The 16,196-nt window shown below is 45.0% G+C and overlaps 1 protein-coding gene across 6 annotated transcripts in view; it reads right to left on the minus strand.

Annotated features, from left to right (window-relative positions):
* Window positions 1-2,512: 2,512 nt before the first annotated feature.
* Window positions 2,513-16,196, minus strand: part of pard3ab (par-3 family cell polarity regulator alpha, b) — a 197,905-nt gene continuing 184,221 nt past the window's right edge. For all 6 annotated transcript variants that reach the window (XM_035171370.2, XM_035171371.2, XM_035171369.2 and 3 more), the window contains 2 exons: window positions 10,303-10,454; window positions 2,513-6,535 (listed from right to left, as the gene is read on the minus strand). In XM_035171370.2, coding sequence (XP_035027261.1) covers window positions 6,139-6,535; window positions 10,303-10,454 — 549 coding nt within the window. In that variant the 3' untranslated portion in view covers window positions 2,513-6,138. The remainder of the gene's footprint in view (window positions 6,536-10,302; window positions 10,455-16,196) is intronic.

Genomic DNA, 16,196 nt, shown 5'->3' on the forward strand with positions numbered 1-16,196 from the left:
TAACAGCAAAAATCCAGGAAAACAGTGTCACTATACATAACGCTAAAGAGAAGTAAACGTAAAATACAATGCAGCTGCTTCTGCCTCTGCTTTCACGTTAATGTAATTTCATTGGTTCGCGCTTGGGTGATTATTTGAACGTGATTTGATTGGCTGGTTCCCCTCGTAGCCACATGTACAGTTGAAGTCACCTGAGACCTGCACCCATTGGACGGTACTAGCTGTCAATCGCTGACACCATTTTCTCGTAGACTTCTGTAGAAATCTTTTTGCAACGGGTAGAGTCGCCCCCTGCAGGTGATTCGAGAGAACACAGGTTTCACAGCCACTTCCTCATTGGCTTCGGTGATGTTCTGTTCCTACAACAAATCCTGTAGTTCGACTGTTCTTAGGTCGTGTGTGTGTGTGCGTGTGCGTGTGTGTGTGTGCGCGTGTGTGTGTGTGCGCGTGTGTGTGTACAGGGCCTGATGAAATTAAAAAAAAACTGTTAATTTCCAAACAGCTACAACATAAATTACATTTGCATTTAATTAATGCATTGAAAAAAATAATCTAGATAAAAGAGACAATAGCGAAGATTATAATTTAATTCTGATTGGCCCGACCTCGGCGGTGTAACATCTGGCCAATCACGGCTCCTGCTGCCGCTCTGTGGGCCGGACTTCAGCTCTATCTTCAAATGAAAGCAAATCAAACTATGGAAGGAAGCAAATGAATTGTGTGAAATTCAATTACTATTTTATCATTAAAAACAGAATAAGAGGTTAAATATAATAATGAAGCAGCTAGTTTTTTTTTTTTTACTTTAATTACTTATGTGTCATTTAAATGCAAATGTTCTGTTTCAGTTCCTATTAGAATCTGACTGTGACACCTTGGACTGTACACACGTGTTTTAAAGATAAAACAGCTTTTTATTAAGTTGTTTTTTAAAGCAGCAAATAGCAGCACCCACACTCTTGGGGATTATCTGTAATTTTCCACAGATATTATAAAAACCTGGCCAAGTATCTTAAGTGTGATCCTGTGTTTACCTTTAATAAAGACGTGATTAAATTGAGGGGAAATTCTTACTCCTTCTTTCGTGGAGGGTTTTTTTTTTTAATCTCTCGCGTAGCTTCTGGCAAAAGAAGCGACCCAGACGCCGGTAGAAAGGAATCACCTGTTGGACGGCTGCTGTTGGGAAGAGATCAGAAGTTCTCTGTATAATCTGCCAGCCTCTCAGCAACACTGGAATATTAATGACTCCAGTGAAACAGAACAGGACGGAGGTTCGTTTACACATGTGGCCCCTACTCATTTTTCCATCAAAATCAATGAATGATTCCCTGGGAAACTGGTGAAAATGTCAAAAAACACCATTTCGCTGAATGTTACAGAAAGTGAAAACAAATTAAATGGCCCCTGGACGATATGTGAGGAGTTCGTTCTGGGCCGACGTTACGTCCTTCAACCAAGTTTCGTGCTAATCCGTGTGGTAGTTTTTGTGTAAAGCTGCTAACTAACAGACGGACATGAAAACTTCAGTAAGGAACCGACTGCAGAGAAGAAAATCGTAAACGTAAGACACTTCCACACACGTTCCTCGGATGCGTCGGCGTCCTGATTGTTCGCCTCAGGACGTCTTTGATTGCGAGCGTCCTCCATTTTCAGAGCAAAGCAACGAATCGTTACCGACGTACTTACCGACGGTAAACTCCCTCTGCTGGATCACGAAGTACAAACTACTTCAGACGGAGCTTCTAGAGTTAATGTTTTGAATTTGAACGAAACGTTACAGTTCAAATATGAACTTTTCCTCCATTGTTTGAATTAATGCTCAAATTAGGAATAATAAAGACGTCCTATAATTCAAAACCTCAAAGAGTGAATAACATCCTCAGGTCTGAATCTGGCGTGATGACAGTTCCCTGCACGTTCTTCTCCCTCTGACTCTCACACCATGGAGTCGGCGATAAAAACAACAGACTGCCGTGAAGGATGAAAGCCCAGGATGAGGTGGAGGGATTTCTTCCACGTCTCTCTTTCCACCTCCTCTCTCCGTTCCTCCCAGCACGTCCAGCCGACGGGCTCAAGTAGCATTACTGGTATTTGGTTAGGATGTCCCCTTTGACCCTCGGAACAAAAACAGTAGCTCAACAGGTCCCCTGTGTGGGACAATGGGAGCGAGGCTGGACTTAATAACAGGAAGCACGGAGGTGTGCGGGGAGATTACATCCCAACGTTCAACAGATCGTTTACACAGAAGCCAAATGTTACTTCCACTTCACCTTTTGGGTTTTTGGTTTCTGTGCATCAGCTGCTTTGACGTTTCCCCACAGGAATTAATGACATTTCACATTGTGAGTTGTGTCTTTAGTGTCCGTCAGGTTCTCCACCGCGCTCGGAAACAAGACGTCAGCGAGCAGACGTGACAGGTTTGACGTCCGACAGCAGAAACCACTTCCTGCTTAATCGAAGACTCGTCTGATCCCGGTTCAAAGAGGAAAAGAAAAGGTGGGACAGGCAGAGGCAGGTTGTAAACAGGATGGAACAGCCTTCCGCTTTATTCTAAATTTGATATGTACAGGAAAAGTGGCTGTGTACATTTCTTAATATATCATGTAAAAGTTTTCTGGAAAAAAACACACAACAGAACAATTGCACATCAGCTTCCATTTCTTTTTTTATACTTTAAAACACAGCATGGTTGAAGGCAATTTCAAACAGGATACAAATACACTGACAACAGCTTGTAAGTGTTGGCTCTTGTGAATAAAATAAAATTTAAAAAAAGGAAGGAGTCCCCCACCAAAATGACACATTTTTATATGATATTCAAACAGTTAAAAAACACACACACACTGTTGTTTGTGTGCTGTAGTGTCACTAGACAAATCACATCGTGTCCCTCTTTGTGTAAAATATTATCTCAGGCACTTGTTGCTGTTCGACCCCATAACTGGGTCAGATGAACGGCAAGGAAAAACAAAAACAAAAACATGATATTTTAAAACAAGTGTCAAGAACATCCTTCAAAATGTGTGAGTCTGCACTTTGAGACGCACGAGTGTTCACAGCAGGAAGCGTCGGCCGCTCCGCTAAACACGTTCAACAAAACATGGGGGAGTGGTCGGGCACGAGGAAAGAATGAGAAGAGGATTTTCATTCCATTTTGCATTTCCAGAATAAAGTCAAAATGTCGAGAAACATGTATATTATCAAATAACTTATCAAATCCAAACTTATCGGAAACATGAACATTTGAACGAACATCGTGATAACTGCTTAAAATGACAGAAACCATCTTTGAGAAAAAACTCTATTTTGTGCGTAATTTGAATAATGCTAACATGGAGGAGGCAGGAGTTTTATGAGCTATACTGCAATCAGCCACCAGGGGGGGATTGAGATGTTTTGGCTTCACTTTTGTGGGAGCCATCATGTCGTCCATCTTTATTCACAGTCTCCTCCTCCGAATAGATTTGATGAACCAGAGGAGTTTGAATTTATTTCCACTTTATTCTTGAAATGCAAAAGAAAAACAAACACGATTCCTCTTCTCTGTTTTTCAGATCTTGGCCCTGATACGTTTGTTTTGTGCATCACCTGCACAGGTCGTATTGTGTTTGGTTTGTCAGCCCATTGTAGCGTGAACAACACAAACACACACTGTGACGGGGGCCCAGTGTGTGTTTGTGTTGTCACATCCACGTACATCCATAATGCAGACAGGGGTTTTTAATTAGCTTAAAGCAGAGGAGCCTTGTGAACAGGTTTAAACACTGAAATAATCCATTTAAAGTCATTTTCTTTCTTCATCTTATACATTTTCATTCATCAAGCACCCCCCCACCCCCCCCCACTGCGTCTCTCCCAGTGAGGATCTTCATTAACCAGCACCAGATAATGCTTCTCATGCAGCATCACTCTACAAATGGGCGAGTGTGTAGGAGTGAAGGGCAATTATCCACCGCTTGATGACGGCCACATATTTATTCATTTTATTTCTTTGCATTTCCCTTTTTGTCCGACGTCAACTCTCAGGTCCTCGTGACACATTATTATTATTATTATTATTACATGATTCATAAAACTTCAATCTTCATCTTCCCACCGGTGACGTTTAGTCCCGCAGACAATTCAGGTTTTATTTGTTCAGGTTTTGAGATTTCTTTGTCTCCACAATAATCAGAACTTATCAGTTGCATTAAACCATCTCCTTGTACGTGACTTTCCTCTGTTGGTGAAATGGCTTTGAGATAGAAGTCGATGGTTTTGAATAAAGTATGAAATCATTGTCTTGATAGTCTGCTCTGTAGAAATCGTAGAGTGGAGCTGTGGTATCGGTTTCTCAGGGATGGAAGGACGCATTAGCCTTCGAATTGAGATTGTCTAGTTCCACTGCTGTGACGCAATTGGTCTTCAAATGCAGCCCCTGAATTTGGACCCAGCTCATAGACAAGCCGGGCTGACTGGTCGTGACTAGTGCAAAAAAAAAAACATTTCAGTAAAAATATTTCTGTGTGTGACTTTGCTTTGCTGTGGGCAAAAGAAAGAAAGAAAAACAAAACTCCATCCGCCTCCACTGTATCAGGAGGAACATCAGAAAACTCCAGAGATAGGCATCTCAAAACCTGGACGAACAGAAACCACAACCATCTGCATGTACTGCGAGAGCTGCGCGAGCCAGAAATTCTGCTTTATTGAATTTTCCTTCAGCCGACTCTGTAAAAAGCCAGCAGCGCTCGGCTCCTCCATTAACTGCGGTGTTGTATGAGGCCAGATAGCGCCCCTACCTGCTGCCGCCTCTCTTCAAATCGCTGTGGAGAAGAGTGTCGGCTAAATGCTTTAAAAGGTAAAGACGAAAAAATAGAGAAAGCAATTACAGCAATCGAAAGCAATTAAATCCTGAGGACAATTTTGCCTTTTGTTAAAAACAGGAGAAAAGCTCCCACTAATCTCACACTGGGAAGGACATTGTCTCTCTACCCATCTTTATTCTGGCTCTTTTCTTTCTGTAACGCTTTTTGTTCCTCTCTTCGTGTCAGAAGCCGAGCCCTCCGTCGGTGCCTCTGGTGGCAGCGTTCTCTGGCTCCGGCAGGCAGCAGGTGGCTTGTGATGAAAAATTCAGTGCAGAGTCTGACTCGGCGGGAGGAGGAGGAGGAGGAGGAGGAGGGAGGGTGGTGGTGGTGGTGCTGGGTAGCAGGAGGAAGAGTACAGGGGAAGGAAAGCGGTGAGATGAGAAGAAGGTGGGAGAAGAGCGGTAGAAGAAAGGAGCGTAATGAACGAGGAGGAGGAGGAGGAGGAGGAGGAGGAGGACGGAAGCCAGAGCTCCAGACAGGCAGGCAGGCCAATGTGTCGAGCCCAGAGCAGAGCAGGGAGGCCAGGCAGAGGACCAGAGCTGGCTACCCTCTCTGCTTGGGTCGCCCTCACGGAGATAACACATGATATGAATCATTTATGAGGAGGAGGAGGAGGAGGGGGGGGAGTTTTTATGAATAACACACACACTGTGCCCTGCTTCTTTCATACACTGAGCCTTGTTTCCTCCGCTCCCCTGGGAGGACTCATGTGAGCGAGGCCGATCGCTGAGGAGAAAAACGCTGGAACGGAGAAACCGGCAGCGACTGAGTTTTAACTTTTAGCGAACAAAGGGAGATTTGTGACCGGAGGGGAAGAGGCAGCCACATGTAAAAAGCATGAAACCCGCACTGGATGGTGACACATGTACCTTATCACGTGCAGAGGTGCACACGCCTCCTCCCGGGCTCAGAAGAACCACCTCTCACTTGCCTGTTTGCCCGTTTGATTGTCAGTACGTGACGGCTCCAGATCTCCAACGAGTCCTGGACGAGTGTGAACGAGCATCGTGTCTGTGAATGCAGAGAAGGCACTGGGCGTGTCTCCAGTCTGTCGGGTGAGTGGCTACTGGTTATAGGTCATCGGCACAGCAAGGGATTGAACACAAACACCCACAGACTGCGCTCACTTCACAGCCGTTTACCTCTAAGATCATCGCTAAGCTGAGACTTCTAGTTTGTCCTTTGTCAGGATTTGAAGCGTCCACGTTTGCAGGTTCTTCAAAGTAATCCCCTTTAGCTCCTGAGCCCAAAAGTTCTCCGCTCGGCTCTTTGTCCATTAGTCCAACAAGACTCCTCATGAATAAAAAAGTCGTCCTTTCTCTGACCCCAATCTATTAAGCCTCGCTAACTGTGAAGGTGAAGGTGGCACATCATGGCGGTAGGGACCTTTGGGGGAGGCCGGGTCCTTCAGGTGAGCTGTGGAGTATCCGTCGTAGCTGCTGGTACCGGTGTGCTCCTGCATTAATTTCCCTTTGGCTTCCTGCTCTCGGCGCCGCTGCTCCTGCCTCAGGAGCTCCTGGGCCTCCAGAAGGACTCTGGCGTTGACGCCGACGCCGCTCGGGTAGCCGTTCCTGGAGCCCTGGTAGCTGGAGTACCTGGGGTTGTCCTTGGCTGACTGGAAGCCCTCTCCGGGTGGGTACGCCTTATCCCACGAGTCCTGTGAGATGAGGCTGGGGTTTTTCCTGGGTTGCCTGGAACAAAGAGAAATACAAGACTCACCAAGGCTGCTTTGAATGTAAACATAAAAGCACATTTAACATTTATTCTTCCAGATATTTAGCCTTTTTAGAAACCTAGTGGAAGAGACGAGATGCCGGCAAACCCCATCGAATCACGTCTTTGAAGAGTTCACACATAGCGAGTGGCGATCGAACGCCAATCTGCATTTACACAATCATGTCATGTAAACTCAGACCAACATGTAGCTGATGAAGGACGAGTTTTATTCTTCCATTCCGCCCTAAAGAGAAGAATATGACTCAGACTGAAAACAACGTCTAGTCTTACTGATTCTTCGAGCTCGTGGCAACACATTCTCTCTGATTCTTCATTTCTCAGACACACAAACTGTGACCTTGTCGGCTGAAGGAAACATCACCAGCAACAAAGCGTTCTCTTGAAAACTCGTTACCTCTCGAGACACAGACCAACATGTGGATTTCTTCTGCCAGAAAAAGTATTATGGCGACGGTGTCATGGTAACCGAGACATCACGTTCATTGCAAACGAGGCACCACCATTACACGCTCGCAAACTGCCCCTGGCTATGGACCAGGCCAGAGTAACAACATACAGCGGAAATCTAACCATGTCAAAGTCCCCTTCCAGACCATTAGGCCCATTTGGAGACAGGCAGCAACGACCATTGGATCTGACAGGAAGTAATAGCAGACCTTTCGCTGTCGAACAAAAACAAAAAAAAGAGAGATGTCCTCGATGGATTTGCCCCGGCTGATATTTGACACCTGACACAAGTGTCTTAAAGGCACAGTTGGCTGTCATGCTTCTGTGGGTCTGTCCTGCCCTTTACCAGAAAGACAGGGAGGTGAAAGGAGGGGGGGGGGGCGTCCAGATGTGTGACATCACCTCTCATTTCTGCTTGGCTGGCCTCTTTGTGGCAGCCCTGCCTTTGTGTGTGTGTGTGTGTGTGTGTGTCTGTGTGTGTGTGTGAGACCATATGATATGCATGAGTGTCCCGAGCCCAGCAGCTCCACCCGTTTATCTGGAGGCAGAAAGCGAGAGCGGAGACGGAGAAGAAGACGACGACGACACCGGAGAAACATCAATGGGCTTCTGACTGGGAGCCATGCATAATTAGCAGGTTTATCAGCCAGCTGTGAAGAGCTCGTATTATTCCCGTGTTTGTCTTCGAGTTGGAAGAAGCGAGAAAAATCCCTAATGACAATAGAAAGACCTTTGTTTTCATTCAGCCGAGATCGAAAGCTATTGGGAATGGATACGCTCCTCGATGGGTGAGATAGGAGAATATAGCCCCGGTTTATTCTGGCGCACGGTTGAGTGATTCCAATTTTCCGAGACAGGCGTCGCCGGCGTCTGATTTCATTTCATATGTTGACAAAGAGGCCAAAGCTGCTCTGCCTCCCTGCTGAGAAATGCAAACCAGATCGCCCGTGTCAGTCTGACGCTTTGCAGAGGGGGGGGGGCATGTACATGTGTGTAAATACAGAAGCGTGTATACTCTTCTGTATTCTGTGCATGCACATGGTGAAGCGTGACGGATGATAAGAAAAAAACTGAAGGGGGGGTAAAGGTGACAGAAAAAGATTGAAAGGAAAAAGGGAGATGTTGTGGCTCAGAGCAGATCGACACAGGGTTGTGACACACATGCCTGCAGACACACACCAGTGCAGACACACACCAGTGCAGACACACACCAGTGCAGACACGCACCAGTGCAGACACACACCAGTGCAGACACACACCAGTGCAGACACACACCAGTGAGACCAAACGCCGCTGCAGCTGTTGCAGCGGCGTTTGTTCTCCTACGATGGCGTCACTTTGGCCTGGAGATCAATGGGGCCGCTCCGTGATGAGCACGAGGCTTCGTCCGCCGTCACCGTTGCAAACAGCGGCGGTTGATTTCCGCTCACTGCTCCTTGTTCGGGGGAACGGAAACCGACCTTTATCCAAAATGAAAGCTGCTTCTCAAAGGAATGCTTCTGCCATTAATCACGTCAGCGTTCACCATCCAGGAATTTCAGCCTCCCCGAACAACACGGGGCCCATACGAGTCCCATCCCGCCTCTGACCTCATGCGATGGTTTGCTCTAAGTCAAACAATAGTTAGTGTTCTCAAGACACTGCAGCCGGGGTTTATCCAAACAGAACGGTTTAATGGAATTAGTGGAGAAGTGCAGCGACGTGGCCACAGGATGTTGCGTCTGGCCGCCGGAGTGAGACGGCGCTTCATTAATCTTTCAGCAGAGCCGCCTGCAATATTTATCAAGGAAGGGATTTATGTCAGTAACAGTGGATTAGAGTGCGACGGGGAAGTAATAGACCATAATGTATTTAATGCTGTATATGTCTGGTGAGTGGGAGCTGATGATGTGCACAGACGGGTCAGATGGGTTTGGACTTGAAGGAGTAATTAGAAACGTCTCGAGGTTAAATTTATGACTTGGAATAATGTTTGTTCCAGGACAATGAATCAAGGATAAAGAATTACTCCTGTAAAAGTGTCTGGATCAGTGTGTTGACTCACAGACAGATAAACATATTCATTTAATGTATAATAACAAACATGGTAAGCTAATGCATATTATTTATAAATGTATTTGTTTAAAATCCCTCTGGTGAGGTATCCAGGTGGAAGCTGCTGTTTGATAGATAGAAGGATAATAAAGTAAAACATGGTTTATAATAATATAGGAATTGTAATAGTTGATAAATACTCTGCATTACTAAACACTTTAAATTCCATTATTGCATAAACCTACACATGAAGTGCTAAAAAACCTTTATTATTTTAGTTTGTATGCTGCTTATAATATTAATATTAAATATTCTTTTACTAGGTGAAGTAATGAGATTTTAATCTGAAATATACAACATAAGTAAAAAGTGAACTGTAAAGATGTCTTAATGATAAACAATGCTATTTTTTTGGGGGGGGGGCAGCTGTGGCTTGGGAGGTAGAGAAAGTTGTCCACTAAGTAAAAGGTCGGTGGTTCGATCCCCGGCTCATCAGGTCCTTAGACAACTTAACTCCAAATTGTGCCGACCTTCTGTGTGAACGGGCTTTGAAAGGTCAATACGACCAGAAAAGCTCTTCATAAAAACATTCACCACTTGTACGAGAGTGTTTACTTCACAACTACACAAGTTGTATCTTTGTCTTTCTATTGATTTTCAAAATAAATGTTGTTTCTCTTTTGAAATGTTCCCTCTAAAAGGTCAAATGTGAACTTTGTGTAACCAACACTCCCACAACCGTCAACAATCTAATGCTTACTCATCAGGAGAGAAATGTCACCCATTACCCTCAACCACACACACACATACGCACAGACACACACACACATGTCCCAGCGCTTCCTGGAACAACAGGCAGTCATATCATGCAGATCAAAGGGAATTACATTAAGAGAGGAAAACAATCATGTCACATCTGTGGGAGTGGGTAACATGATCCGTCCATTCTGAGGCTGTGTGTGTGTCTGTGGTCTGGAACTGACACACACCTCTGCCCCTTTTTCTTACTTAGATGTTGCACATTTACAATCTGCCATCATTACTGTCACAAGGCCATAACAATGAATCTGACATAATCAGACAGGAGTAAACGAGCGTACACACACACACACACACACACACACACACACACACACACACACACACACACACACACACACACACACACACACACACACACACACACACACACACACACACACACACTAACACACACACACACACACACGTTCCCTCTTACCTTGGAAGGGAGCTGTACTGTCGCTGTGCCTGGGCGAACGAGTCTCTCTCCTCCTGCCTCTGCCGCTGCATCTGAACCTCGACCGACACCGAGTGGCGTCCCGGCTGGCTGCTGTACCCGCCCGGGCCGTTGCTGCTGCTGCTGGCGTTCGACTGGAAGCAGCGAGATGGCGTCTGGGTTATTTGTCGCTCCCAGTGTGAGCATCATCATCATCAGCAGCATGGCCACAATCAATACGGGAATCATCCGACACATTCACTTACGTGTTTGTCTGCCGACTGTACTTTGATAATAATCCACACGGGACCGAAACGCTGTCCGATGAAATCAGTGTAAACGCATTTAACGTGTTCTTTGACCTTTTATTATGGTCAATGCCCCATCTGCTAACATGGAGGAGGCAATCGAGATGCTTTGGCTTCACATCTGGACGGCGTCACGGCGTCCATCTTTATTTAGAGTCTTTAATCACAACGGGCTGTTTAAATAAACTTTTTGTTGTGATGTGTCTGAACGCAGCTCGTGTCAGATTAGCTACACAATATGTGGAACTATACAACTAACTAATTACACAACTGACAGGCTAACCCTTTTTTTTTAACTGCAGAACAGAAAAGAACCTATTCAACAAGCATCATACGTCTCCTTTAATCTTTAAGTGCGTCAATCTGTTAAAAAAAAAAACGCCGTGTAAATCCATTATCAAAGGGCCGGAAGGATATTCCACAGTATTAACTGTGCATGGTTTTCATTGCTGTGAGCGCCACAAACAAAGAATTCCATTCATCTCCATCGCAGTGGAGCGGCTGCAGAGATCAACCCACGTCTCTGAACTGCCTGCGTGGCCACATGTCACATGTGTCTCCGGCGGCACAAGGAACCGTCCTGGTGACCGTGGACTCTGAGCTCTCGTGCAGCGGATGCGACTCTCGGGCTGCAGGGACCCCCGCACTCCGCACGGTTAAATAAATACCGACGACTCTTCTGTGTTCCGTGAAACATTCAGGACGCCGAAGTGCCTGCGGCGCTAACGCAGGGTAAATGCCTGACGGGAGGTTCTACAGGTGCCAACACTCCGACATGTGGAATCTCATGTGAATTAAGCCAATCACTCCGTCGCTCATATGTAATTAATCCTCCAGAACATTCAATATGTAATATACCCTGCGCTGTGTAACATTAATAATCATTATTATTTGAAAGCCACATTCCATCAAACAAACTCTGACATTAATAAAACACACTGATGATAAAATATACAGATTCAATTGTAAATAAAAGCATTTTCTTATTCCCAGCAGCCAGTTATGGTGATTTTTTTTAAAAATCCTGTCTAGTTTTAGTTGAAGGAACTGAGCCATAAAAAATATGTGTGTTTGTCTAATTGAGGTTGTAGAAAATGTATAAAAGTTTTTAAAAAGCAGCAACACAATTAAATGTCAAGTTAAATCAACCTCAAATATTCTAATTAGAAATATATTTTGCAAAAACTATAAAAAAAGAAAGCTTAAAATCATGTAAATGTTAAATATTACAGAATATTTATGTTTGAGAAATTGTGGAGCAGGTTTGACCACCAGGAAAATGACTAAATATAACTTTTCACAACCGATAAAGAACAAACATCACATATGAAAATATAGAAAGTAAAACTTGATCTCTCAGGTAAAAAAAAAAATGACCACAACCACAGGAGTCTGGATTTTTAGACAGTGGCCCAATACAAACCGACAGAAGTCACCTGATACCTCCCAAAGTCCCCCATCCTCCCCAGGGTCCAAACCACAAACACTCACCAGCCGTCAGTCGGGCGGACGCAGCCTGAGCTCGTCTCCTCTCAGGTCAGAGTGAAGGTGAGTCACACACAGACAGCGGGGGGGAGGGGACAGTGAGGGGGGGGGGACATGCTGGAGACTCAGAGCAGGGTTACAGTGATGAGACATGATGGATGTTAGTGGATGTTAATGAAGGAGACGACGACAACTCGGCCTGATGACCAGTGACCGTCCCACATCCCCCCAACCCCCAAATTCCTGTCTACAAGCCCTGTGTACCTGAAGTCATGTGATATTGTTTTCAGGTGTGTTAGTATGGACAGAGATTGTTTTAGTTTAAACCACCATTTCAAACACTAGAACATATGATTAAATATATTAGAGTGGATGCAGCTCCGTCTCCTGGTCCCTGAAGTGGACGTTACTCCCTAATTGAGATGTTGGACAGATGTGGAACGAGATGTTGTCCCGATGTGGTTTAGCAATTCGACGAACATCTCACTCCTTCACCCAAACCTCGGTCATCTCAACTGTTCACCTCATCAAAGTCCTTACAGGAGAGACTCCCCATTGGCAGCCATCTTGGAAAACACCTCCAGGTTCCAATTTAGAGGATGGAGTCACTGGTCACTGGGGGAATAAAAACCTGCAGGCCCAGTATAACCAGTTGATAAAAGGTTTTGGGGACTTTGCCTAAAGTTAAGGTTTCAGACGGTTAATTCAGGGATGGGGGGGGGTGAATATCTGATTCTTGAAGTGGTTTGTCTCTTTACTGCTCTTTAGAATCTGGTCGTTACGAACACAGAGATGATAGATGTGCACACACAGACAGTTTACACTAATGTTTCCCAGCAGCGGAGCACCACCTCGAAGTCGAGCCCACACTCCTCGCACCACAGCTCCTTCCGCTCCCCCGATGTTCATTAGTGGCGCGGGTGCAATAACCGTGCGCGGATCAGTTGTGAACACAAAGCCAAACTAATTACGTTTATGGCCGTGCAACGTATTGAGAGTCTGGTGGGAGCGCTGTGGACGTCAGTTGGCGGGGAGGCCATAAAACGATTAAGAGCGCTGAAGAGAAACTCCCCTTTAAACCAAATGAAGCCGAGGCAATCATCTCTGGGATTGATTGGCGTTGCCTGGCAGCTCGGCCGACAACGAGGACGAGCTGGCAGAACACCGACAGAGGGCGGGGAGGGGAGGGGGTTTGGAGCGCCCACGCACCGCTTATTCCATATCTGATTTAATAATTGCCCGCGGGTAAATTACAGTCCCAATATCTTTCACTGGAGAGTTTTCCTGGGAATGTCGGCTCATCTGCCGGAACACGGTGACGGTGAGGGGAGAAACACCCTCAAGGAATCCAGATAATAGCAGCATTAAAATGTTGCAGTAAAATACAAGAGGCAATATTATGCCCCAACATCAATTGAGTGAACTCCTCTTTCCCCACAGTGGTATAAATGAGAGCAATAAAGCTCGGGCGCGGAGCGGCTGGGCGAGCGCGCATCACTCATCCTGATGGAATTAGACCGCGCTACCCACAATCCTCCGCTGCTCCCCAAACTATGGTAAAAGAGAACAGGAAGGCTCCCATGGCTAAGAGGAGATATTGACTTTACGCATGCGGCTAAACAGGGGACGGCTGTAAGGAAACAGTCCGAGCCGAAGCCGGGTAATTGGACAAATGAATCACAGAGGGGCGCAGATTGTGGGATGGAATGAACTTGTGACGGATTCAACTCTGTTTCACCGCAGGTGTGAGATGAGGAGGTGACGGTCCAACTCCCAAACGTGCACAACCACATGGTGAGTGTTTCCATATGGGCCGTTCAGAGACACTCGTCTAATTGGTGCGACACTAACAGGCTCAACTCCCCGTGTGAGCAGGAGAGTATGAATGGATGAGGGCTGCAACTCATTATTGTGTTTTTTAAAGCAGACACATGATGCTATTTTAGTTTTTCTTTCCTCCAGAGTGTCATATAGGTTCTTCTTTGTTTATGTACGATGTCTGCAAAGTGCCACAGAAAAAACACATTTGCGTAATGCAGCAGCTAGCCTGTCACGTCTCGGCCACGTTCAGCCCAGGTGAAGCAATCAGGACGAACACGTTAAAGTCTGTTTGAGTCATACAAGCGTTTTCCTGCCATGTAAATAGCAACATAAGAATATGAGCTGTTCCTGGCAGAGGCTGGAAGTTGTAGGTGAATTAAGAGAAAGGACACGGGCTCCTTGAGGTTTTGCAGCACATCACTCAGATGAAGCAACGAAATGTAATATATGCAAAGAGGAGGTAATTTAATTTCAAAGACACATCCTCCTGTTTTCCATATGGGCGACTGGTGTCTAATATCCTCCCATTACAGGTGTGAGCGGTTCTCTGACAAAGTAAAGCAGGTTTAACAAGAGGGTTCTTCAGACAGAGGCTTCATCTATAAAAGACCATTTAGTTTTAAAAGCTCCAAATGTTCCCGTCCATACTAACACACCTACAAACGCACATGACTTGACCATTGACAAGTGGATAAAGATTTAAAATGTTCCTGGAAGAACCAGGAAAACAAGATCAACTTAAAAACAAGGTTAGGAAAATGTATTACCTCACAACATTTGATTTTTCCTATTTAATTTGAATATTTCCTGGATCCTGACTCCTAAAAAAAAAAGGATTCTAGTAAATATTTGAGCGTTTCTATTTATCCGGTAAAAAAAAATGTTCAACAGCTCCCACGAGGAAGCCGGAGAATGTTAAGAGGGTTTATAATCTACTACTGAGCTTTCATGGGAAAATAAAACTGGCAACAATAGCAAACATGCTACAGTTGATGTAAACAAACAAAGAAAGCTGCAGTTTTGTCGAGCTCTTGAACCGAGAGCACGCTTGGTTGTTCGGAGACAAAGGGGGACGTGACCTGGCGCTCTTCTTTCCCACACTGTCCCGCTTAAGCTCTACAATGCTTCCCCGGAATGTGCGCCAGTCCGTGGATCCCATTAAAACGCACGACTCCGGTGAACGCTGCCAAATCAGATTCAAAAACAAATCTATACATTTTTTTTATTGAGTTCATCAGCTAGAAAAAAAAGAAAAAAGGCCAGAGAGCACAAGAGGGATTTGGTTTCGCTCGCTCTCACTTTATCATAGGAGCTAATTCTCCCGATGCACACCAAAGACTGGGCAAAGCTACAGTGGGAAAATATGGTGCAGACACCAGCAGTAAAAAGAGTTCATACAGAAATATACAAAAAACACAAGTGTGTGTGTAGAACGACCTCGTGCAGAGAACATGGATGATTGATGTTGCTCCGCTGCGTCGCACCAAAGCTGAATAATATGTCCTGTGCCATGATATGTTTGTGTTATAAAAACTATTGTGATAGAACATGTGTGAAATCAACAAAAAACGTGTGTTGTCTCAAAGCAGACACAAGGATATTGTGGTGATTCATCCCTTTTGTGTGTGCGACACAATAAAATAATACACATTACACAGAGACGGTATCAATTAGGAAAAAGTTGTAAAACGTCAAATTCATGATTTTAAACATTTCTACAGGTTTCATGTAATTTGTTTTCTCAAAAAGATGTAAAACCAAGTACACTTGTGATGCGGTGCAGTGAAGCTGGGACTAAAATAAATACTAAAAAGATCACAAGCGATTTCATCACCTTAAAAAAACGTTGAAGGCATTCAGATTTTGTTCGCTTATTACTCCCCCGTTGCTTCAGGATGTTAATTAACCCTGATCTCATCCACTGAAGCTCTGATTGAAATAAACGTCGGTTAAAATGTAAATATTCAGACATTTAAACTGTTTAAAAAAAAAAAGAAAAGAAAAGGCACCGTTAAAAACACAGGATTTAAAAAAAATGAGACAAGACAAGAGTCCATGTGCCGGTGGGCGGGTCCATGAGGATGACGGACACACACATGAAGGGGATGATGGATGAGTACAGTGGGTGGTGACAGGTGGGTGGGGTTAGTGACGGTCGGATCAGGACGTGCAGAGACCCCTGCATGCAGGTGGATGGACATTTGAGTGGGGGAGGGGGTGTTAGCGGTAGCATTAATGGTCGTCCTAACGAGAAGGACAGGGCGATGTTATCATCAGTCTTGT

Source organism: Hippoglossus stenolepis, chromosome 11, assembly GCF_022539355.2.
Source record: "Hippoglossus stenolepis isolate QCI-W04-F060 chromosome 11, HSTE1.2, whole genome shotgun sequence".
Classification (NCBI taxonomy): Eukaryota; Metazoa; Chordata; class Actinopteri; order Pleuronectiformes; family Pleuronectidae; genus Hippoglossus; species Hippoglossus stenolepis.